We start from the raw sequence: 26374 nt of genomic DNA, 5'->3' as shown, positions 1-26374 counted from the left end.
AGAAAGAATCCAGACTAAATCTTCTGTAATGTGCTATTCAAGTATCGTTTCTTCTTCCTGCTTCTCTTGAGAGTTTCATTGAAATTTTGCTGAGAGGAAAAAAAAAAAAGCTCTGCCTCCCGACTTGATAGGAAATATCTCTGGCATATGATTTACATAATTAAAGAAGATAAAAGTCCTGAATTCACTCAGCTTGATACTCTGAAATCTGGCAGTGTGAATAGTGTCTCACATCTGCAGCTGCTCTGCTAACCATGCTAATTCACACAGCCCTCCTCTGATGAATGGGAGCAGGAAAAAAAGATGCAACAAAGGTAACATGAATTGGCTCCTCTTACGCTCTTTCCTCAGTCATTTTAGAAGCAAAGAGATAAAAACTCCTCTGCCTCTCCTTCACATTCTGCCAGTGTCCTTTCAGAGCCTTGTGCTCCTGATGACTAATGCAGTTAGCACAGCAGCAGTGAATGAAGAGGTGGCAGCTGGGATCTCACAATATCCAGCGTCATATTATATGTTAAAGTACTTTCAGTGAAGCTGTTCAAGTCTGCAAATGCTATGTATTCAATTTAAATGTGGCATCAGAGGAAGTAGGAAACTGCTGGTGTAACACACACTGGAGATTCACTCTGAACAGTGACTAAATAAACTTGGCTGCCACAGTGATGTGATGCGCAATTTATTTGTCAAACAAATTACACCCAGATGCCTCATGCTTGGTCTCCTCTTACGTCACAGAACAAAGTCAGCAGTCTTTTTTTTTCACCTCTGCAAAATACACTGTTGCTAGTTTTTGCTAGGGTATGACAAGTACATGAGGAGTGAAAATCACACACACAGCTATTTCCTATTGAATCAACTCAGCTACAAAGACACACTTTCAGTGATGAGGCTGTGTAGCACCTGTATAGGCATCAGCACACAAAGGTTTACCAGGCTGTGGAGTCCATCTGGAAAGCTGCATGTGTGACTCACTATAGTTACCTGACTGAATGAAGTACGCCTTGCACTGTAGTCAGGAAATACCTCTGCCCACCTAATACATGTGGGCTCCCAGCTGAATCACCACTGATGCTGCCCATTATATGCTGTAGATCCTGACTCAATAGTAGTACTAGTGTTCACTGTAGAATACTTAGAGGAACAATTCAACAGTCCGGAAAATGCACTTATGTAAAGGTCGAAACCACCCTTGTGTCTTTACCAGAAATATAAAGGTACAGCCAGCTGCTGGTTAGCTTAGGTTAGCACAAAGACTGGAAACAGGGAAAAAGCTAGCCTGGCTTGATATATCTCATTGTTAATCCATACAAAAACTATGTAAAACCAGCATGTTGTGGTCTAAGAGGGATTATGTCTCCACTGGTGTCCATGGCAAAGTCACAATGAATTCAAGAGTTACAGTCAAGTTATAGGCCAAGCTAATAACCCCCACCCATTGTTTTGATACTTTTTATATGTATTAAATAAATAAGATATAGTGTGTTAAAGGCTGGTTGTTTCCCCCATCTCCAGTCTTTACACTAAGATAACCAGCTGTTGGCGGTACTGGCTTCTCCACATCTACTTCTAAGCCAGAAACCAGATATTATGAAAAAATGTCAAGTGTTTATTGAGTGAGTGTCTCAAAAATGCCAAGATGCAGTAGACTTAACCGCAACACATTATCCTAATACCACTTTGAAGCGGCATGCAGAGCTTCTGTGAGTGTATCCCAGAAGTCATCACATTCTATTGCTCAACAATCAAGTCCCAATATAAAAGACAGTTCAGTAAATTAAGATAGGGAAGCCTGGGACAAAGGAGTAAGCTGTAAACCACCCACGAGAACAGTGTTTAGGAAAGGACTGGAGGCCTCAGGCCAGTGAGGCAAGACTGTGTTTGAATTTGCAGAATAATTCCTGAGATCATTTTTATTTTTATTGTTTTATCCTTTCTATCCCTCTCATTATTCTACCCAAATATATTCATAGTGGAGGCAATCATTTTGTTTTGAAATACTGGCAACTTGTGAAAGTGTGACAGTGAGCTATTGTCTGTGTGGTGTGGTGATACATATGAAACCAAAGCATAATGAGTAAAATTCTACTATCTGTCAAAAAAGCCACTACAGTAACAAGCTTTTTATTTTTCATAGCACATGTTGCCTCCCTTAAATTCACTCCATCTCTTGAGGTCAGTGACAAATTAAAAGGGTTAGATTGTGACAGACAGCCCTGTACTGTAGTAATGACATATAATATAAAACTGCAAGTGGAATACTACTTGCATTTTTACATTGGGTAGAGCATGAGCAGCAGGGGACATTACTGAGTAGAAGAACTATGGTGTATATATTTTTGTGTGTATGTGTGTGTGCAGGGCTGTTGGGGGATTTGAGCAGCATTCTGCTATTCAGGTCTTCCTAGGGCACTGTGACCTTAGAACCCCATGGACCGGTAGATTAAGTGGTGTTTCAGCACCTTAAGCCAAAGCCAGAGCAAATAAAAGCTGCAAGTTCGCCCCCTCTTGCTTCCTTCGCTCTGATCATTGAACACGGTGTTTGCAGAGCCAACACCTGGTCCTGAGGCAGGTGCTGCTATATTGAGAAAATGTGCATTTCCTTGATTCAAAGATTGTATTTTTGCATTCATTTTTGCACTAATACAGTTAGTTTTATGTATTTTGTTTGAATGTATCCGTTAAAATGATGTGGTTGTCAAGTGGGGACTGTGGAAAATGCTTGATAAAATTCCTTGGACTTTTAACATTTGCAATTTAAATGTGAAATGCCATACAGCCTCATATGTTGTCTTCAGTAGGCACTTCTACTGTATGTTTTCTACAATTAAGAATTCAAGTTGGAGCATTCTGGTAGCTGAATGATTATAGCGCATGCCATATTACTGCAACGTCTCTGGTTCAATACAGGGCAGAGGCCTTGGTTGTAAGTCACACCCCTTCTCTCTCCCTCATGTTTCCTGTCAGCTTCTCCACTCCTGATTGTCACATAAAGGGCAAAAATGCCAAAAAAAAAAAAAAAAAAAACTAAAAGAATTCAGGCCTTGACTGATGAATACATAATCAAGATGACACCAAATGTTCTAAGTGCCTTGTAGCCCAACCAAGCTCCAACTGAACCTGAGGATAATTTTGGTATAAAATGAGTCAAATGGCATTTAAGATTATAGCTGGAATATGATATATGGACCTATTATAAAGGAGGCAGGGTCATGAGATTGAACCTAAATGAGCTCAAACTGGGAAATTGAACCAAAGAGATTGACTCTTTGCTCTTAGAAGGAACTGACCGTGGCAGCAGTATTGCTGGGTTGGACAGAAAGTTCAGCAACTTCCCTGTTTCACATCTGTCTCCAAAGTCATTTGCTGGTGGCAACACCCGACATTTAAATGTTTGAGTCCATTTTGTTCAGTTGCATTTGCTAAACTCTTGGGTAGAAGTTTCCAAATCACTGACATTTATGAGATTGCCAGAGAGAGGCATATAATAATTTATGATAGTTGTCATTTACTGTGTTTAACTGAACGTAGTCTCAATTTAAGTAATATGACTAGACAGAAGTTTTAGGGAATTTGGCCAAAACAGCAGAGGAGATGGTGAGAGTTGGAAGTAGGGCTCTTATTCTGGAGATGTTCTGTCATTGCTCTTTGCTTTTGATTTTCAAAAAGAAAGAACTTTGCTTTTACTCACTAAAATCTTAATAATATTTATGTGTGATACATGCCATGTAGTCACTGAATCGTGTCACATAGTTTAAATGGATTTAATTCTCATAGATACCACTGAGATCATGAGATATGATCTGGCTTTTTCTATTGCATTACCTCTCAACCTAAATCCAATAAAAACACTGTCAAAACGTTGTCCCACACTGACATAGCACCTAAGGCGCTGGGAGTAAAATTTCATTTTTCCATGGCCCAGCACAGGTAGTGGCTCAGATTCACTGTGGAGCACAGACAAAAGATGAAATTCATGAGTAGCAATGGAGAGAGAATATTCTCCTGTGGTGCATTTTCTGGTGTTCTCCCAAGATCTCAGTGAAGAGTGTGTTTGCCTGAATGAGCTGCTTGCATATAGTCACTTTTAATAAATAATGAAACCAAAAAAAAAAAATAAAAATTCTTCCTTCCAATGTTTTACTCTAATGCTTATTGTCATTAGTGCTCCCTTTAGTGCAGGCCACATTCTCTGGGAGTTTTCTTCCTGATTGTTCAGTGCCGCCTACTGTTTCTCTGATTGTTCTGGGTCTGTCTTTCCTCCACTGGGAAAACATGTAGGTGTACGTTTCTCACAGCGTAGGTATGCTTCTCATGTGTAATGCAATTTCCCCAAAGAAATGCTATCAGCTGAAGGGCTTTGCCAAAGAGAAAATAACTGCGTCTTTGTTTGTGTTTATTTTTCAGATGACTCATATCAATGTAAAAAAGCCGATAGCAGTCTAGAATAAGAAGCAGACCTGTGTTTGGAGAGCTGGCTCTCTCTTTTGGTTTTCCTGTGGAGTCCCTCATCTAGCCCTGTGTGTTCTGGCTTCCCACACCAGTCTCATTTCAAAGAGAATCTCCTCTGCTTGTATGTGGTGAGGAAGAATAACAGTTGCTACGTCTGAGCTCAGCCGAAGACTCCCTTCCCCTCACACTGCCTCTGTTTTAGCAAAACGAGATGGATGGAGCGAGTTAGCATTGCAGGCACACCGCTTGCAGCTGTGGAAGAGGTCGGTCACACCCTCACCCCCCTCACTCATCTCTCTGTTTCTCGCTTTTTTCCCAGCTAACACTACCTCTTTTTATCTCTCTTATGCTCTCTTACTGCCATGCCTGGTTCATGCTTTCTATGTGATGCACGTTAGATCCATATGAAGGCAGAGATATCATTTGCACACCTTAGATAAATCCAATTATTGCAACCTTTCCATTATATACTATATGATAATAATGACAGTGTGCTCATAAAGTTATTAGCAGAGATCTGGTAATGTGATGACATTGCTAAAAAAGCTGTGTGATCATACAGGATTTAAACTTCAGACTATCCAGACACAGATTAATGGTAAAGTTATTATCCAAACTTTCCATTATAAAGATCCAACATAGCTTACAGACCTTCACGGTTTAACTTTGACACACCGTACTTAGTGTTATTGTGCACGTTATCATTACCAACACTGATATGTTTATTTTTGGTTTAACCTCTAAATAAAGTGGTTAAGATCATTTGGCTAAACTATGGGCTTGTTTACAAAAATCTCATGTCTTTTGCATTGTCAGACTTTGTCTTAGTGATGTAACCATGCTCCCAGATCTTAGCAATTACTTGGTGAGTTCAGTGTTATCATAACTGATAAAACTATGAGACCACAAGTTGGACAAGGAAAAGGTAAAGTTAATCTGTAAGAGTCAACTTTGTTGAACACTGAATTGATTGCAGGACCTTTAGGAATGTAGAGCAGGAGTCTAAAACATATGTTAGAGTATGGTTTGTAGACAGTTATCAGACAGGAATCGACAGTACAAACATCTCTGGAAACTGTGAATTTACTGTTCCATTAGCAACCAGATTAAGTAGGTTGCTAAGCATCAGTAAAGAAACTGGCTAGTCACCAACTAGACTTGTGAGTTGTCGGTACATCACCAAGTTTCCAGAAATATTTACTTTACAAAAACATGTGGATGGTTTTCATTGGCCTTTGCTGATGCTGGTGTAACTGGGCCTTCATACTTTCACTCTTTGTGTCCCAGTTCTACCCCACCTCTCCCATCCTTCGCTCTGATATCTCACCTTGCTCCTTCCAGCTAAGCACAGAACGTTCACCGGCTTATCAGACAACGAGCCTTTGCTCGGGGGACAAGCAGTCAGAGTTTATCGCCCCATGAAACCTAACTCACTATCCAGTAGTATGGCTGATATTTACGTCCTTTGGCTGTTTCAGCCGCTCCTAGCCAATTACCCTGCAGATCAATCAGTGGCTCAGCCTGCCTCCCGCTTCCATCCTCTGTGGCAGTTTGTTAGCCAGGCCTGCTGTTCAGCTACAGATGCTGTGCAGGTCAGGGCACTGCTCTGTTGTAACTGTAGGTCTGCAGTAATGTAAACCACAGCGGGTGTGGGGGTTTGTTTGTGGCCTGGTTTGGGGATTGGAGTGGAGGGGTTGTGTGCGTATGTGTGTATCTATTGTATACACACACACCATATGTATCAATACCCATGTGGACATACAGTATGCTGGAAAATGTGTATTTGTGTATGTGTTTGTCTACATCATGCGTCTCCCCAATCAGTTACAGAATCTTGGCTGCATTCCTATTCTCACCCCTGTGTCCTTCCTGTGCTACAAACACAATAGAGCGACCCATTGTGTATTCACGCTGTTTGCTACATTGTACACATGATGCATATGGTCTTTGCTCCCTGAACTGCATTGGAAATTAGCTGGGTTGTTGTAAGTGCATTTTTTTTTCTTCGGTTCCCCTTCCTCTGTAGGCATAACAGCTCGCCTAGGGCTCTTTGTTTCATTATCCTATCACCATGGTGGATCCTTGGCTGTCATGCTGGGAGCCTGACTCTCTCCATTATGCTGTATTAGGCAGCAATGAGATTGAGCTGTGTGTTTTATCTCTGCACACATTAAGGCCTCAACCCATCGAAAACGTCTCTGAGAATTATTCTCTGAAGGGTTGATTGAAAAGGTCTTTTTATTTTTGGAAGGTGAATGAGTTTTGTTTGCTCATCGCTTCTGATTTGTACCTCTGATTTTCGAAGGACATCACAGAGCAGATTGCTTTCCATGCTTGATGAGTTTTGCGTTTGTTGCCATCCTCTCATCAGTGGGATACTTCCTTAGGGAGTTGGTGTATTAACATGCAGGGATAAAAAGTCTAATAACTGGCTCAAAAGGAGTATGAACGATGAATGTCCTGTTTTCATCATACACACATTGCTCGCACATTTTTTTACATCCTCTCTGGCAGCGGATAGGACTCCTATCTTGTCATCTAAGAGCAAATGTCTGATTCCAAAGGGACCTAAATCACATTTGGCATCACAGTAATCTAATAGGTAATGCCAAGCTTTTGTTTTGCCTCTGGGCGAGTGATTCAACGTTTAACAATGGAGGAGGGCAAAGACCATGATGGGATTATGGAATGTGGAATTTGAGTAATCCTCACAGCATTTCAGAATGATAAAACAGTTGTGGGTTCAAGTGGACGCCAACAACAATATATATTACTCCCTTGTAGGAAATGCCAATAAAATGAGTTGATGGTGCATTTCATGAGATGAAAGTGCAGCATGGGTCATATCATCAACGCCTGTCCCGCTCTATATACTGTTGGGACTGTGTTGGAGGGTTAATGCATATCATTACCATTTGATAGGCTTATAGGATAGCCATGGCAAGTGGTTTATGGTTTACAGCTGACTGTAATTCTCCAGCTTCTCTCAGTCCATCATATTTTATTTATTCTAGGGTCTCCTAGGTTCAACCAAGGAGGAAATATTCAGTGTAATAATAATGGAGTAAAATTTGTACACAAAGCAGGACAGAATGTGCTGGGTTTTGGAGAGGTGGTTGAAGTGATGCCTGATTTTTCAGCTCATTCATAACCATAATGGCAAATTTTCCAAGCAGACCAAGGCAAAAATTTTCCACAAAAAGACCTGCTCAGTTCTCCTGCCTCCCCCTGTTTCCTCTCTCTCTCTGTGTGAAAGATTGCTATTGCACCCAGAGGATCCATAATTCCAGCTTGCAGGCTACTAAATAGTTCCTACAGGAAAGACCAGGTTAAATTTTGAATGTTTACTGTTTGGCGTCCTAAAGGTGCGCGTGACATTTGATGTTCCCCGAGGCGTGAAACAGATTGCGCGATGTTCCATTCAGTTGTTTCAGCACACATTCAGCCATTTTTGCTGAAGGTGTCGAGCATTAGCTGCTCAGCTCCGAGACCTTGAGCCAGAAAGGCTGAAAAGAACTGTCAGGATGACGGTGTATCTGACATAAACACGTTCTTAGCAAGGTGTCGGTTTCCGTCAGCTTTTCTCGCACATTTCGTCCTCTTTCATCCCTGTCAAAGCTCAAATTGCTCATCCATCTGTGATTATTGAGGTGCGGGAGGGTGTGAGGGAACATTTTTATTCCCTCCTCAATCCACTGACTGTACACCAGTGTAGTCCAGTGAGTCAATTAAGACCATCCTCTTCCATTGGACGACTGAAGTCTTTCTGGCAGATTGCCGAGAGCAGGGACCTGGAAAAGTTAGGAAGTCGATCATGTGTGTTCATCTCTGTTTCTCTCTCAAACAAACACTAACAGCCTGCTGAACAGCATGGCCTTGCTGGCATTTCATTTTCCATTTGGCAAGCTCGATTAATCACAGCACTCCTATACAATGCGACGCACATGGCCACACACCGAGGCTGGCTCTCATTATTCCCCTACGTGTGAAAATGTACAGCTAGAGCAAAGTGAGGCAGAGAAAGAGTAAGAGGAACACCACAGCTACGCTACTGCATATACTGTATATATATGAGCCATAAATGTAACAGAAAAAACAGAACAAGGGACAAAGGAAGGAAGAAAGAAAAGAGGGATTCAGCAACAGAGAGAAAGATTTGGTTTGCTGTGAATAGGTTACAGCCATGCTGTGAAGAGGACTGATAAAAGATTGGGGCTGCTCTATGTCCCCTCAAGGCTCTGCTTCTATCTGAATATTCATTGAGCTGACACTGGCTTTTCTCGCCACCGTCTATAAAAGCATGCCAATTGGCTTTTACCTTGTGGCTTCTAATAAGCCTCAGGGCCTAACATGCATACAAACGACTCTTCATAATACACAGACGCACATTTGGGTTCCTGCACTTCCATATAAACAGCTTTAAAGTGCTTTAACAGTTTGCTCTCTGTACGTTTGAGTTGTACACAACAAAACACATTACTAGATAACAGGTTTTCTGTGACAGTTGTTTGGCTTCATATCTCCAGGACTGAAATTGAGACTTGCTGACTTTATCTTCTTTCATGCATGCACTATGATTGTTTATTCATTCTGTATAATGAAATATCTGATCTGCTGCAGGGAGATAAAATTGTTTTGGGAAATCCTTCAGTTTGTCAAGAAGTAGATTATTCATCCATTCAGCACATTTATATAATTTTTTATTCAGTTATATGATCCTGGATAGTCAAGTTTATAGTACAGAAACTTTTATAAAATTCAAATATTGCACCGGACAGAGGAAATCTTTGCTGACAATACTGAGCCTGAATCTGTTTTCTGGAAAAATCTGCACTCTGCAGAAAAAAACACCCTGCAATGATCACTTGTGCTGAGTCTGTGTAAACAGGAGGAGTAACAGTTGTCTTTATTTGAAGATATAGTTTTTTTTTTTTTTTTGATACATGCTCACTGTGCACATGCAAAAACAGAGGGTTTCTCTTATTTCTGTGTCCTAATGTGTGGGAAAAGACATTACTCATCTGAGGCTTGAGTCGAGCTGGATTTTAGCTGGGGAAAACCACTCAAATCTGTATGCTACTCCTAATCCCTCCGCACAAACACAGACATACACACCGGACCTCCACTGAGCGGCTACATCTGAACCCTCAGATCAAAAAATCCTTTTCATTTTGTACTCCCGTTTGTTTGGGAGTTCGGGATGGGTCACATCGGTTCTCGGTTTGTGTGCCAGAAGTGAAAGCGGCCATGTATGTAAAGAGGGGAAAATAAGGTGAACAGCAGAGATTTATCTTCATGTGGATATGGAATATACAGACAGTAAAGTACAATGCTGTGCACATTTTGTCCATTTCCATCAAAAGACTTATTCATAACCACCCGCGCCATGTACAGCAATCTTAAATATTCAGGCATAATCCTTTTGGGGCTTTTCTGGTAAGATGTAGAATTCAAGTGAGATTGAAATCACCATCCCTTCCCTAGATAGCTGTGTGCCACAAGGACATAATTTTCTTTTTCTTAAATAAGAAAAGATTAGGTTGAATCTGGGAGGCTCAGCTAAGAATTTTGTCGCCCTCTGGGCAACACTTTATTTCCTAGTATTTCAAAAGTCTTCCAACTTCACCTTCTGATTTAGTTGATATTTCACACTCTTTCTCTCTAAGTCTCTGTCTCTTTGTTATAGAGGGGCAAAATATGTGTGTGGGTTGCCAACTGTACTGGTGATTCATAACAGAGGAAAGTAATTCTGTCTTTGTGTGAAATGAACTTCACTTATCATTTCAAAGACCCCTGACTTCCTTGAGTCTATTATTTGACATGGAGCAAAATACTGTAGTAAAACAGTCCAATCTCACAAAAACAGCTACAAATTCCATCTAAAACCACATGTAAAAGTCCATTCCACCACATGCATGGAGCATAATTTCTTGTGTTTGTAATCACACATCTGTGAGTTAATCTCTACAGCTACAGACTTCATTTCACCACAGCACAGAGCAAGGTAAGGGGGCCTGAAACAGAATCACATGATCATACATCAGATAGAGAAATAAAGAAAACTGGGGGGTGGGAGATGGTGGTGGGATTATGTTTAAACCCCCTGAAAAAACCTCATTGTGTGTTTGTAGCTTATAAGAGAGATTGACTGTGATCAGGAGGGAAGTCTGAGTCATTGATTTTTATCAAGCTCTGCCTCTGAAGAGGCAATGCTTTGTGGAAACTTAGATTGTGGTAGAAAGAGCTCAGTGAAAACACTTAAACTGAGTGTGTGGAGAGGAGAGCTTTGGTGTGGCTTAAATATTCATTTGCTGGTGGCACTAACTCTGGAGTGAGGTTTTAGCTCCTAGCAGTGGATCTCTTGACACACTGCTTGTCAAACATCTGGGATTTCGCCAATGGCAGATATTTCATTTCACTGTTGATGGGGACAATAAACAGAAAAACATGTCAAAGAAAACTTCCTTAAGGGGACACCGAAGGTGTCACCTAAACCACAACTACTGTTGTATGAAGTGAATATAGAGGAAACCCTTACTGCTACTTTATACTGGATAATTGATAGGTAAATAACTTAGGTTTCTGTATGTCCAACCAGCGATACCAAGAATGGCCAGTAGGTTGCAATGGTAGACCTTATGTGGATGCAGTTTTCCTAATTACAACAGGTGTGGTCTCATCTAGCAGAATCTGAGACTCTATGCCTCTGTCTGACTGTCCCTGCCTCTCTGTGCCCAGTACTGTTCTCTGTGTTGCCTTTGCCTAATGACACCATTATGAAACATTTCCATAAGCACTTTGTTCCATTCTTATTAAGATTTTATCAAATCGCTTTTGATATTACTGGGGTCTCTCTAGTTACTTCCCATTTCAGTGCACTAAAAAATTATTTACAGTGGTAGGAGAAAAGCAACACCAATAAACTGAATATAAAACATTACAATAAGATTTTGTTGCAGATCTCTATGTTTTGCTGTCAGTTTGCTGCCAGAAACTTGCTTAATATTTTAAAATAGAGTTTGTTGTAATTATGTCTTTTTTGTTAATTAAGTCTTCATTTATTTCCAAAATAATGAACAAAATTGCATCATGGCAGCTATTTTACATGCAGTAAGAAAAAATGGTAGGCAGTGGCCCAAACCACCGTGAGTAAAGGGGGATGCATTCTAATGTGTAAAATGCATTGTTTTGCATCTATAATTGGCACAATTGATTTCAATGCATTTTGTTATTTAAACTCTAAATTATAGTTATGTTTACAATGATGCAAAGACATGATCCCTCACTGGTTTCCCAACCTGTGTAAAGCCAAATGCAAAGATGTAAAGATCTGTTTTCTGTGGATCTGTGGTGGTAAGAACCGTCCCGTGTGCCTTTCATGCACCCCTTATAAATCTTTATTTGAAGGTGGAACCCATAACTTTCCACTCATTGTTGCCCTGTTCAGCAGCAAGGGTAATTGCAATGATGCTGCTATGATACTGCATGATTTAATGCAGTGGTTGTGCGGGCAGATGAGTTGTTGCCATTGTTTTTAGGATGTTGCTGCAGGTGTGTCAGCCAGGAAAGTGTATTAAAACAATTTTTCATACCAGAGTACTAATACTCATAGCAGAGTAAGTCCTTCTACTTTAACGACCATATGAGTTCTTCGGATGTGACCCATAGGAGTGTGCCAGTGGCAGGTGTAAAGGACTTTCATCATCCATGGTAACAATTATGAACACAATTAAGGTTGTGAAGCAGTCATGATTTGTTTAGGTTCACAAAACTACTTGGTTAGGCTTAGGAAAAGATCATGGTTTGGTTAAGTACTTCCTTGAAATTAGAAGACCTTTGTTGTCATGGCTACCAAAATAAAATGGCTGTGGAGTGGTTGTGGATTAAATGAGCAACACTGACTATCAGCTTCACACTGGCAAATAGTGGTCTCTTTGTTTTCTTGGCCCATTCAGCCACCCCAACCTTCTCCCAACGCAGACTTTGTCACTCTACATACTTACGCTCCTTTGCTCCGGTCATAATTACTATGACCGCTTGAAGTCATCTAACAGTAGAACGTAACAATGGATCTTAATAAGCTGCTTGCCCAGACGACCTCTGGGCTTGTTTTTTACAGGAAAGTCTCATTAACGAACATTTGACATACCAGTCCTAAAGGTATTGTGGCTCAGTATGTCCCAACCATGAGAAACTGTAGAATAATGTAAGAGGGCTTTGCTTTTCATCAGTGAATCTAGTGTTAATTTTTTGTCACAGCTTCTGTTTTGTCAACACACTTCAAAATCTCTTTTGGGTGTTCTCAGTGCAATCATGATTGGGATTGGGTTTTTCATTTCATTAAATATGAGAGGGATTTCATCAGCTAGAGGCAACGGGTTGCCTAGGGTTCAGATGTGTGAAGCAACAGAAATGATAGTATTTTCCTCTAAACTAACAGATGGGATTATGAAGCATTAGATACTGAGTAACAAAAGAGTTTACATGAGGGCAAAGCAAAAGAAACAATGAGCGCTTCTTTTGTGCCAGTGGTTTCATTACATGTATTATAACAGAGGGACAGTGAGGTCTTAATGACTTTCCCACTTCTGTCATTGAGCATTTTTTTCCTTTAGCAATCTGCGCTCCAACTTGGCCAGCATGATTAGCCAACACACAAAAGAGCAGCGTTTCATTACATTGGAAAGAGATCTTTATTTGATCCTACTCCTTTAGCACATTTCCCTGTTAATACCCTTTCTGATGTCTGATTAAAACTCTCACAGTAATGTGCCTACAACCCCCACCCACATGTATGCACGCATACGCTCACACATGCACATCCCCTCCATCAGACACAAAAAGCCAATTTGAGAAAATTAAAAATCTTTTAAAAGGATGTAGTTATCTCACCCTTTTCCAACGGACATTTTTATGTAACTCAATTGATGCATGACTGCCTCCATTAACTTCTGATCCCTAAGTTGGTATAAATACTCTTTTCAATTTAGATAGTGGCGAGTGGTGAATGGGGCGTTGCTTTGCCGTGCATGTAGAGTACCGACCTCCGCCAGACTTCTTGGCGAATCATTCATTCTTTTTTGATTGAGCTGATATTCACCTACTACTGCAGCTCTGCCTGCACATTTGAGCACCCAGCTGTCTCCAGTGATGTGGAGATAGACATCTCTCAATCTGTTAAGGCGACTAAAGCCTGAAATTGCGTATGTAAATCTTTTTGTAACATGACCCTGTGACACTATCTGATTTTTTTCACTCATTCTCCATCATCTCAATCAATTTGCCTTTCCTTTCTTGAAGCAGATGCTGGTTATTTATCTTCTACTTCATCCACTTCTTCACTCACTCACACAGGCTTTATGCAGTGTCGGAGCAACCTTGTATTTTTGCCCTCACACCCATTCCTCTGAGGCTCATAGCCTGTAAGTGTGTGCGAGAAAGTGAGAGAGCAAGAGAGAGAGGGGGAGAGAGGGAGAGATAGCGACACTCTAATGGGGTTTATCAAAGTCAACCTGAATACTCTAACAGTCTGGGCCTGAACATCAAAGCCTACTCTCCACTCCTCTGCCAACTACTCTGGACATCCATCAAACACCCAGGCAGAGGGAAAGCCTAAATAGACTAAATTGGATGACGGAAATGTTTGTATTGTAAGGACAGATACTCTGATGAAGGTCTGATCCCAGCGTATCAGCGTGACTGTGAATGAACCTGACATTTTAGGGAGTTGGCTCGAAGGTGTCACAAGAAGCTCCTTTCTTTTTGCAACTGCGTGGAAAAAAATGAAGGAGCAGTGATCCTCAGTCGAAAGATTATGCCAGAATGCTGCGAGGTCTGCTCCAACATACTTTATGACATGCTATCGATTCAAGAGAAGATGAAAGGAAATGCTGTGTGATTTGATTTCTCATTCAGGGGTCTTAATTCCCCCTGACACGCATTGAGAAACAGACGGTCCTTTTGATTGCAGTGAATCTGACCAACAGGGTTATTCTCTCTGGGAGATCAGAGTGTTTCTCCCCATTTTTATTAGACTTCAAAGGTTACATACAGAAATACATGCAGTGTGTATACAGTATATATATATATATATATATCCATCTTTTTGATAGCTGTGGACACACTTTAATTCATCATGAATCTGTGTGTGCATGTGACCAGTTGGATGTAGAGTGATGTTTGTATACTTTCCTGGCAGTGATAAATGAAACTGCTTCTATAAAAAAAAAAAACATTGAGTCAATCCAAGTGACAGATGAAAATCCATCATGTGAACTGTGCTTTACATAAAACTACAACATATTTGCATAAAGCTGATCATGCTGCACTTCAAATTGCACAGTGACAGATCATCTTCTTGGCAGCCATATTTTACCACTCTTAAATGGAGCTTTCTAGTTAGGGTTGGTCACCAAATAGAAATGGATTTTAGTATTATGCTGCTGCTCAGTGTGATTACAGCCTCCCTTCTTGGGTTTTTTTATGGCTGTAGTATTGAAAGGAGAGGTTAGAGATGAGATAAAGGGACCGTATTGACCACGTGCTTCAGTTTGTAGCTGAGTGTAGCAAGAAGCTGCACAATCTTGAGGAGAAAAAAAAATCTGTCCTCACCAATTCAAAGAATTTCTAGAAAGAGTTTACTATTCATTATATCCAGAGAGTAGCATTAGCAACAATACCTCATAATTAAAAAGTTAATTTACCTGTAAGCTAAGTAGGTAAGCTAATTTTCTCACAATGACAATGCTAACACACTAATGTTTACAAAAGTTGGTTGTTGTTGTTTCTGTTTGTACTTTCTGCTATCGGCTTTATTTCACTGTTCATTGATTGCTTATTGATTGATTACTGCTAATACAAACTGAACTGACATGCTTTTATTGTGAAGAAACTATAGGAAATGTAACATGTTTAAACAACTTTATATTGTTTTGCTGTGCAACGGAAAAACACAAAGACTGTCAGGGCAGCTCAATTGCTTGTGGCCATTCACGGCATAACTTGTGCGACACCTCCCTACAATAGGCAAAAGCCTATAGGTCAGCCAGTAAGTAAGAATAAATATCAATACAGAAATGCTAATAGATTTGACAGAATTTAGAAACTAACTTCCATTACAACTGTAAAATGTCTAGCTTGGTGACAGTTTAAAAACCAAAAACAGTAATCCATATCAAGATTGAGTTGGTAAAATCCCAAAGTCAATATCAGTATTGGCCACAAAAATCCAGTGTTAGTCTGGCTATCTAACATGCTAACATGCTCATGCACACATTCCCCTATCATTCACATGCCATATGTTTCTGTCTGCCCAATAGATGCAGTGTAAGCAAACTGCAATGGCCAAGGCACCAGTAACACACATACACATGCACACAAGCGTGCACACACACCTTAACTGTATAGTTATTGATTGCTCCTCTCTATTTTGCTGAGACAGATGCTGTTTCTCCCAGGATGGTACTAGACCACTTGGCTGGTGGCCTTTCTCTCTCCCCTTTGCCTCTCTTCCTTTTTTGCTAGATAGCTATCCTTCATCAGCAGCCACACACAACCACATACACACACCTTACCTCAAGTCATCACATCACTACTAATCACCTGCCTCTCTCCTCTGAGTTTAGACACCATGCAGTTCTTCACATTTGTCTATTATTCCCATCCTTGTCTGCTTCTGTCAGGCTCTGTTTTACCCATTCCCCATCACTCGCTTTCCCATTGCTCAATACCATGTATTCTTTCACTCTCCTCCTCCCTTCCTTCCTTATTCTCTCTTTCTACTCCAAAACCCCTCTGTGTCTTTGTCTTTTTCCTCTCACTTTCTCAACACCCAGGACCAATTTTTTCACCCATGTCAGTCTTTGTGTGTCAGCCTGTTATTCCTGCCATTTTGCAGTGCACAAGTTGTACCCTGCCTCCATCTCTTAGCACCATGCTGGGCATCTCGCTGACTTCCCACTCACCCTTGGTTGATATTGTCTGTCACACCAGATGAGTTACTAAGCTGCTGCATTGTTTGTCTTCCTTTTTAATGCTTCACTGCCAAACTTCATTACAGTTTTAGCACTTTAGAATTTTTTTTTCCTACAAATTACGACTGATATGTACTGATAATTATCTAAATAAACTTCAAGTGACAGTTATTTTCGTTATTGATGAATCTGTTAATATTTTTTTTTTGATTAACTGATTAATTGCGTAGTCTATGAAGTGGCAGAAAATTCCCCATGCTTAGTTTATACTCACAAGACATGTTCAAGTTGCTTGTTTTGTCTGAGCAACTGCCATTGAATTGTCATTGAATTTACAACACACAGAGCAGAGAAAAGCAGTAAATCCTCACTCTTGAGAAATATGAGTTTAGAAATGTTCGGCATATTTATATTTATACAGAATTAAACAATGAAAATTGTTGCCAATTAATTTTCTGGTGATCGGCTAACAAATGATTGGATTATTATGGAAGAATCAGTGTCTATTCTGCTTACTTAGTGTAATTCACAGACTTGACTATGAACAGTTTTCATCCTGAGCATATTGCTAACTAAGTGTGTGCACCACTTAGACAATTTGTTTCTGATCACTAAAAACGGTAATTTGTAAAGACTTCAGCAAGGAAGGATCAGCCTTAATAGCATATTCTCATATGATTATTTAAATAACCTGCTTTCATTTTATTTCCATTATGCACCATTGGACTGTAGAGAATCCATATATTGTTCAGTAGGATACAGTGAAGAACTTCTGTTTAATCCAGAGTTGTACTCAGTAGTTCTACACTTTCCTGTATTGCATGTCACAGTAGTTCCTTGGAAAGACATCCCACTAGGATGTGAATTGCTGATTGCTTGGCATGCTTTTGACAAGCACATACAGACTTAGGTGAAGCCTTCACTCGCTTCAGCAAGGTGTTACTGAGAACTACTGTGTCTTTGACATTTTCTTGTTATATTCAGCTCAACCAGCCCCATAACTTATGGCGACTACGCCATATGTAGCTTTTTGTTGGGTTAATAAATACACAGCACAGAGGCATATTTTAGTGCCAGAGCTGGCTGGGCTGTAGGAGTATTTGAATGAAAACAGCTTTTTTTTTTTACGCTGCTAATTTTTGCTTTCAGAGAAATAAGCAGTAGAGGTCAATGAGGCTTGCGTAATTGACTCAAATGAATATTGAATTTGGCAATTTGACCACTGTCCTTTTCAAATTAGAGCTTGATGCAAGAAAGTTGTTTCAAAGTCACAGAAAAACTCTATATCACATAAGAAAAAAAATCACATTTTGAAAACTCTGCCCACTGATGTGATAGTAAATGATGTTTTAGGTATACTTCTTATCCCCAGAAGACTTCCTTGTTTTCTAACAAGTGAACTGTGACCTGTTGAGTAATTTGGTTGTGGGAATCACAGTTGGAACAGCTTAACCAGCACTAATCTCCTCATCTGGCACTATGTGCTGTGTCAAGCAAAGTGTGCTTTATTTCACTTATTCGTTGGCACCCATCAAAGATAGAAAGAACTATTTTTAACTTGGCACCTGTGAAATAATGCATGTGAGGAAAGGATAATGAATGATCATAGCAGGTGTCAGAAGTATTCTGGTTTAAAGCCTCAGGCCAGAGGGAAAATTGGACAGATCTTGCTGTGGTTATTTATTTATGCCCGAATCTGGCAGACATGTAGCAAAAGCTATGTTGTGGTGCAGCTTCCCTACTGCTTAGGCCCTCACAGCTAGTGCTGAGAGCTAGTGCTTGGCTAGCTTCCTGTTGCCTTCTTATTGTGCTAGTGGCAGGCGAGAGTCCGACTGCCAAGTAGGCCTTATCCTTACTTAAAGCTGCAAGTATTATTTGGAAGAAAAAAAAAGCACCATCACTGCTGATAAATGAGGTTAGAGGATTTTTTGACTCTTCTTTCTTCTTACTTGTGTACACATATATATATATATATATATGCTTGTAAAGGCCACAAGTAAAGCTTACTTGTGTATATTCTCCAAGCTCTGATGAACTCTAATTTAAAAAAGCTGCAATCCAAGAAATCAACACCTCCTACTTCAAATAGTGACTGCTTACAAATTAGAATTTCCAATCACAGTAAGAGGAAAATAAGTAAAATTTGAATTTATGAATCTTGTTAGCCAAATCTTCAAGAGAGCCTAAGGAGCAAAAAACACTTCAGCTATACTTACATTTTAGCTTTTCCCAACTGGCAAATAGCTGTACTTTTTTGTCTCTTATATATCCTGCTATGTCTCATAAACAAGCATGCACTGATGCACACACACTTGCAGGAAAACACACACAGGGAGGAGAGCCTGTCACAGAAACTGCATCAGAATCTGCACTGACAGAAGGCAGATATTCGCAGAGTTTGTGTTAGCAGTGATAAAGTGTGTGTTTCTCTCACTGGAGGAGGTTATAAATGTTTTTAGCTTCAAATGATTTTACCCGACTCCAGTGGAGGTCCTGCAGTGTGAACAAGGTGTTCTTTTGTGTGGTTGCAGCAAACTCAAAGAGGGAACTTTAAACTTAAAGCTACCATTGATCTCCCCAGTGCAGGCAAAGGGAGCTGGGGGTACATTTCATACACACACACACACTAAATTAGAGTAAATTTATGTACTAAACTCTTTATTTATACATCCTTAGCATGTGCATACCATATGTACTGTAAAATACATACAGGTGCTCAGACACATATACGCTCACATTCATGTCATGCAACAGTGCTTCCAAATGCACCCTTATAAAGCTCATGATGAAAACTCATAAACAAACACTAATAAAAAGTTGTTGATTTACACTGCGCACCAGTCTGTGATGAAAATTTTATGAAATAAAAGGGTGCTCATATCTTTGTCACATTTACATGCCTTGTTGGACTTTATTGGTCTGTGCGGCTCATTTGGACCAGTACTATGAGCACAATACATCTTAACGCTACTGTGTAAGCTGATGGTAGAGTTGAATATAGCAGGAAACTTATAGAGCATGTGACTTACATTCTAACCGTTAGCCCCTTACAGTTGAGCTGCAAGTTAAGTATTTATGAAGGGTCACAGAGTGCATGCATTGTTATCACATCATGAAAACTTCATTTCTAGGTTTGGGTAATTACGGAAAATGATTATATTGCAATGGCCTGCAATTCACCCATTTGCGGGACACACGTGCACATGAGAGATTCACATCCTGACATTATTTATACTGTGTTTCACTGATCAACAGTTGGTGGCAGTAATGTGGTATCAAAGGCAGTGAGAAAGAGGAATGCTAGTAAGCAAACATGGATGTAAACAATGCACAGTGAGTATTAGAAAATCAGCTTGCACGTTTATGAGGAGGAACATGTTAGTTGAGCTCAAGGATACACCAGATGTTTGTTTACATGAAAAGTCCACAGGGAGTTTAAATCATACTGTGGTGTTACTGTGAAAAGTACTCTTGAACACTTTGTGCCTGTATGTCATTTTGGGTTTATGTACAGTAGCTGGACAGAAGGTGATGAGTCTGTTTAATTTGTGGGAAGTTTGTGGTTTTTTGCCAATTGGTAAATATCACATTGTTTTGGGGTGAATGGCTGATCATGTTCCAGTCTACTATCTCTGGAAAACCTATAAAAAATTTAGATTCTGCTTTTCCTCTCTGAGACACATCCTTTTGGTTCTTGTATGGTATCTGTCTCCCATTGTACAATATATTTTCTAATCTAGTGTTTACAAGCAATTTCTGAAACATTACTTTTTATTTTATTGTTTTAAAATAAAAATTAAAAAGTAACGTTATTCCTCTGTTTTAAGATGAAGATAAGTAGTTTTGGTTTAGGAAGAAGCTATTGAGAGATAGCGATAATTCTATGAAAAGGAAGAAGATGAGCTCATTATAACGTAATATTTAAAGCTGCTTTTACAACACTTAACATATAGTTTATGGTTACAGCATATATTTAAGATATACAGCATGAATGTATATTATACAGTTTGATGTAAAGCTATACAAATAAAGTTTGCTATTATTGTATCATTATTATATCTTTAATGTGGAAAATGTACAGTACTTTGCAGTACCCAAATTTTGAATGTGGATATTTACAGTATATATGCTCTCAGGCTCAAGTACATATAACACCTGATGTGTGAGTGAATGTGACATTTAGAAAACCAGCCGTTGCAACCTTGTATATCACACTGACACTGCTGCTCATCAAGTCGGGTGCCTTGACACAGATGTCACATTACTAACAGGACAACGCTCAACGGCCCTGATGCAAAGTGATGTTAGAAATGTGTGTGACATGTTGAAATGATGCAGACCTCAGGGTCTGTGTATGGTATCTTTGATTCTGGGCTGCTGTCGCTCTCACAAGGCCAAGGCTGGTGACCTTAGACCTTCAAAGTGACAGTGGAGCACAGAGACCACAGCCCCAGAAACCTATGCTGAAACTGTTGATGTCAAACACATGAACTCCACACTATAGAGCTTGGATGTTAAACAGAAACCAATACCATGTGTGCGTTGGGCACTCAGTTTGATGGGTGTGTGTCGACAGTGTGTCATACAACGGTACAATGACTGTCTGTTTGACACTGTTTGACACACAGTGTGATGGGCAAAGCCAGAGAGATGAAGGGGGAAAAGAGAGGCTTTTCTGACCCCTCTCTGTTCTGCACCATGGGATAGAAAGCACAAGTGGGCAGAGGTTGACAGGACAGGAGAGGGAAAGGTTGGCATGTTGACAGCTGCAATCTCTCTCTTGCTCTCCCTCCCTCACACTCACATATGTATATATGCATAAACACAAAAGGGGCTGATTTAATACAAGAACAACATAGATGTGTGGGATTTCACTCTATTTGTACTATCTAACTCTCTTCAGGTCAGGCTTACAGCTCCTCTCAGCGTAATTTGTTTTAAAAAAGTAGGTGCCCTGTCAACACTATCACCTTGACAAGTGAACTATGAAGTTAGGTTTTAGGATGCAAAGTGTGCCAGCAGCTCCCTGAAGACTATTGTTAAAATATTTTAGGAAGATAATATTAAAAGTGTACTGCAGGATCTGATAGAGGGCAAAGCTATCAAAACGAAAAGTACACAGAGCCCATAGAGAGGATCTAGCAAGGATTATTATCTTCTTTTTCATTGTTTTCCAGATTTAAATCAACCAAACCTTTGCTACAAAGTATGGCTGATAAAGAAGCAGTCTGTGCTGTTTTGTTGCTGATAGGGGTTTTAAAGAAATCAAAAACATATAAAAACAAAAAACACAGCCTTTTCAGTTTCAAATAATTATGTATTTTCCTGTTATAAACTGCCTTCTCAGTGTAGGCTACAGTAAAAATTCTTCAATCTTAATATAGCTGCCCAAAAAGATTTCTGAACTGATACCCTGTTTTTTTTCCCTCTTGTCCATACAAGAAGCGGATATTTCAGTCGGGTGCAGAGGGGTTGAGTGCAGTGGCTTACAATAGAGATTGAAAATAGACAGATATTGAAGGGGGGATAAATGAAAAAAAGAAACAGGATATGAATAAAGTCCAAAAGAGGCAGCACCACAATTCAGTCATTAGACCTTTCCCCTTTACTCTCAAGCCCCTCAAGTCCAGACCCAGCTCTGCTATATTTCATGGACATCCTAAGCACAAGGGACACATATAGATTAGCCCTCAAGGGCAGTCCCACACTGATCCCTTGGTGTTGACTGATTATGGATTCAGCTTGACTGTTCTGCTCCTGCTTCGACTAAGGGTATCAGTTAAAGGAGTGCTCAATAGCACTGGATACTTGGTTTCCTATGGTCACAGTAAAGTTTATAGTAAATATTTCACCAAATGCTATCACTGGTGTCCTACCTTCAGGATTTGTTTTTTCTTTTTCAGTAACATATTCAGTTGTAAAGTTTTCTTCCTGCCTGGGAACTCCTCACTGTAAGCAGTCAGTGAGGTGAAGAGAGTGTTAGTTATTCACTTTCTTTTCTCAGATTTCAACAAGCATCCCTCAACTGTGCTTCTCTAACCTTTAGACCACCTTTTTTACTTTATGTCTTGACACTGCTTCCCATGTAGAAGCAAGACAAAAGTCTACAGCCTTGCTAGTGGCTCTTTGAGACTGTATAACAGTGCTTTGAGCGCAGTCCTAACATCAGCATGCTAACAGGAGTAATGTTAGCATGTTCATCATCTTAGTTTAGAGCACTAGCAAGCTAACATCTGCATGCTAGCAGAGCAGATGGTTATGTCTTCAGTTTTGCAGGTATTTAAGGAAAATATTGGACAAAACATTTGATTACTGTAAATGTAAAGTTATGGGTTCACAAAATAGTTCATCCTGAAGGTGTTGTAAGATTTCATGAATATCCATCCAATAGCTGTAGAGACATTTCAATCAAAGCCACAAATATCAAACTAATGGTGGCGCTACAGGAAAAGTCAGAGAATCAAGTTGTCAAGTTTCATCGTCTGGTTGCCATGAATATCTGTACCAAATTAGCTGCCAACAGCTGTTAAGATATATTAGTCTGGACCATGGTGGTGTACTGGCCAACCAAGAACATCCATGACTAATGGTATCAGTGTTGTATATATTATGATTTATTGCTCACTTGCTTATTCCAATAACGTTTTAGTCTTTTGTTCTTTTTCCTCTTCTACATGGAGGTCAGAGTGCAGAACAGACCGTCTAAAGAAGCTTGAATCAAAGCCTTGATTATTGCGGATGACTTTAAACCCCTGCATTGTAGCTGATAACTACTCATTAAAAAAGTTTGAACTTTCTTCATAACACTAGCAATCTCTCACTACTTGAGAAGATAAAATCTAGTGAGGCATCTTTGCTTTGTATGTGCTCAGATGTCAGACTGATAACACTGAACAGAGTGGCTAAAGTGTGGACTCTGGCAGCAGTCCAGTCTCATTAGAAGACATTTCAGTGGCCTTCACTAACAGAAATGATGAGCCCGTCACTAAAGGTGTGTCCATATGGGAGCATGTCAGAGCAGTCATAAAAAGCAATCACAGAACGCAGTGCGACAAAATGGAACATCTGGGCACTCAAAGCCAGGCATGCATGCAAATCTTGAATGCACACGTGCAACCACATAATTGGATGTGGGTACTAACATATGCACACATACTGTGTAGGCACATATAGGTAAATACATGTTCCTTCATGGATTTGCTCTCCCTCCAGGATCTGTTACCTAGAGTTTGATTGACCACAACACCATAACAACCTCATATCTCACCCACCTTTGAGTGAAATCCATCAGTGCTGACAGTGATCAGTCATGTGTTGGGATGAGGATGTAATGAAATCTGGTGAGTGCATCCCTACCCCCAGTAGTGCGATGATGATGAGACTGGTGTTTGAGGATAAATGATGGACACAGTGGTGTGTGGGTGGCTTTCAGCTGATAGTTCATCAGTAGCACAATGTGCATGCTGATATTTGTTGCTGTGCCAACAGGGACTTAATCAAGTGTCACTGCAGAGAGTGGAAGTGTATTTATGTGTGTGGACCTATTTGTGTCTGTGTGAGAAAGTGGAGGGATTTAACATTGTGTTTAGTTGCTGTGAATAAATCTCCTAAGTCTTTCTCTACTGTGAGGGTGTTGATTTAAAGGAACAGTTCGACATTTTAGGAAATACGCTTATTGCTTTCTTGCTGACAGTTAGGTGAGGAAATCAATACCACTCTCATGTAAATATATAAAGCTGAAGACAGTAGCTGGTTAACTTAGTTTAGCATAAACAAGACCAGAAATGAGAGTAAGCAGCTAGCTTTGTCTATAGGTCATAAAATCCGACTAACAGCATCTCTAATGCTTAGTAATAAACACATGATATATTACAAAAACCCTTGAGCTTAGGAGGTGCTGTTAGGCTAGCTCTTTCCAGCCTTTACACTAAGCTAAGATAGCCAGCTGCAGGCGGTAGTTTATTGGATTTATTTATTTGACATATACAGTATGAGAATGGTATTGATCTTTACATCTACCTCTAGGCAAGAATGTGAAACAGCAATTTTCCCAAAATGTCAAAGTATTCTTTTAGGCTTTGGAGCTAGATCTGCTACCTACCTTACTCACGTCTGGTAAATGTTAATTTACCTTTACACATTCTGTAGCTTACAAAGCTATAAAACAAATGAAATACTCGCTCATTGCATAAAACCCCAAATGTTTGTAGTTGTCATGACACAGTAGTATCTCTACACTGTATGCTCTTGTGCATGTGGGCATTGATGGCTTTGAACTGTGCTGAAATCTTACTACTGTGTCACTGATTATTGGCTTCCACTACGATCAATAAGTGAGACTGCAGTCTCAGGTAGATAAAAGCAGAGTAACCATGACTGTAAAAGTACAGAAGTGCTGAGCTTTTAGACCTAGATCATTATGACAGAGGAACTGACAGATACTCAAACATTCTGACCTGCTCTGCTCCACTGTGAGTCCTTGTAGGAACTGCTTTAGTCAGCCTTTTTTTAAGTGAGTGGTACCTGCTATAGAACACATCCCTCTCTGCAGTTTTTTTTCCTCAAGGACCACCTGGATTTTCCAAATAGGTCCTCTTGAGGATAGAGCAACAGTTAAGAAAGCATGTAAAATGTGGGATCTTTGCAGTGGCCTCCTCATCTGATAGCTGTTGTGTGTCTGTGGAGCAGCTCTCAGTGAACATACAGTATTTATCTCAACTGAATTTATGATGTGATGGTTGCATGCTTGAGCATTTGCTGTTGCTCTGAGCCGTCTTTCAGGGGCACAGGATGTTTAAAGTAAGGTGAAAACAAGAAAAGTTCCCCTCCTTTTCTTGCACTCAGACTTCTTTTTCTTTTGTCAACCTGTCAACACCATTATTATCCTTAAAAAGGAATAAAATGCAAATAATAAGGGGGTTCAAATTACTGAAATACTTAAGGGTGTGAATTTCTAAAGCAAGCCTCATTTCAATTTACTGTTCAGACATTTCAGCTGTTTCATTGTTCCCAAATCGCTGGCAAAATGAAGTCCAACCCCGCGGTCACCCTCCATTACCTTCTAGTCTGCTCTGCTGGGAGTTGTTTGGAATAGTAAAACCTGAGGTTGCAAGTGTAAATGCAGTCTTCAGTGTGCAGATAGAAATTTAATTTCTATTAGTATGTGACTACAGTACCACCCTCTTCCCTCCTCCAGCATCCCTCCCTCTCCTCTGCCTGTGTTGATTGCATTTACTTATTTGGATGTAATGGCCATGGTTTGAAAATATGCTGTGGAGCAGGGAAAAGCACACAGCCTGGATATTTGCCATCGTTATGTTTAACCACACAGGGTGATTACCTACCTGGCAATTTCATGCAATTTCATACTTAATGTGACATTTTGGGAGCATTGACATGATCTTTGATGTACGCAAAGTGAATTCTCTCTTTCTCTAAATAGCATCCAATGAAATGAGCATTCCAGTGAATATGAAGCCAGATTTGGCAGTTCGCTGCCAGTCACTCCATCGAGTAGACTCTCCAAGAATAATTTGCTGACTAATGTAAATAGTTTCTGCTTGTTATGGACTTAATGCACAATCACGATTGATTGTCTAAATTTAGCAGGCTTCAGTGTTTTGGAAATAGGCTGTGTAAAGAGAGTCAGGGAGGGTGAGAGCAAGACGGAGAGCGAGACAAGTGCCACATGGTTTCGTCCTAGAACAATGAGTACGGTATATTACTTTTATTATGAGGTTATGATTTTGTGGAGAGGAAATTAATCCAACTGAATCCAATTCAAACTGATCAAACCTACTTCTACTGGTTAGGAAGCAAGGATTATGTAAAAATACTGTACATAAAAGAGGAAATTAATCCAGCTCAGTTTGATCAAATTTGAACACTGGATTGGATTAACAAGAGGGTCAAAAAAGGCCTTATGTGTCCCCATACAGTTGCTAGTTGAAGAG

At 39.9% G+C, this 26374-nt stretch overlaps 1 protein-coding gene across 5 annotated transcripts in view; it reads left to right on the top strand.

The window, feature by feature from the left end:
• neto1l (neuropilin (NRP) and tolloid (TLL)-like 1, like) overlaps positions 1 to 26374 on the top strand; it is a 67682-nt gene that overhangs the window by 6353 nt on the left and 34955 nt on the right. The window contains exon 5 of one of the 5 annotated variants that reach the window (XM_051066590.1): positions 4405 to 5280. The exons of the other annotated variants lie outside the window; for them this stretch is intronic. Coding sequence (XP_050922547.1) covers positions 4405 to 4448 — 44 coding nt within the window. The 3' untranslated portion in view covers positions 4449 to 5280. Of the gene's footprint in view, positions 1 to 4404; positions 5281 to 26374 lie in introns of those variants that run through there. 5 annotated transcript variants of the gene reach the window in all.

Source organism: Lates calcarifer, linkage group LG24 (assembly GCF_001640805.2).
Source record: "Lates calcarifer isolate ASB-BC8 linkage group LG24, TLL_Latcal_v3, whole genome shotgun sequence".
NCBI lineage: Eukaryota > Metazoa > Chordata > Actinopteri > Centropomidae > Lates > Lates calcarifer.
This window is presented reverse-complemented; position numbering and strand designations above follow the sequence as displayed.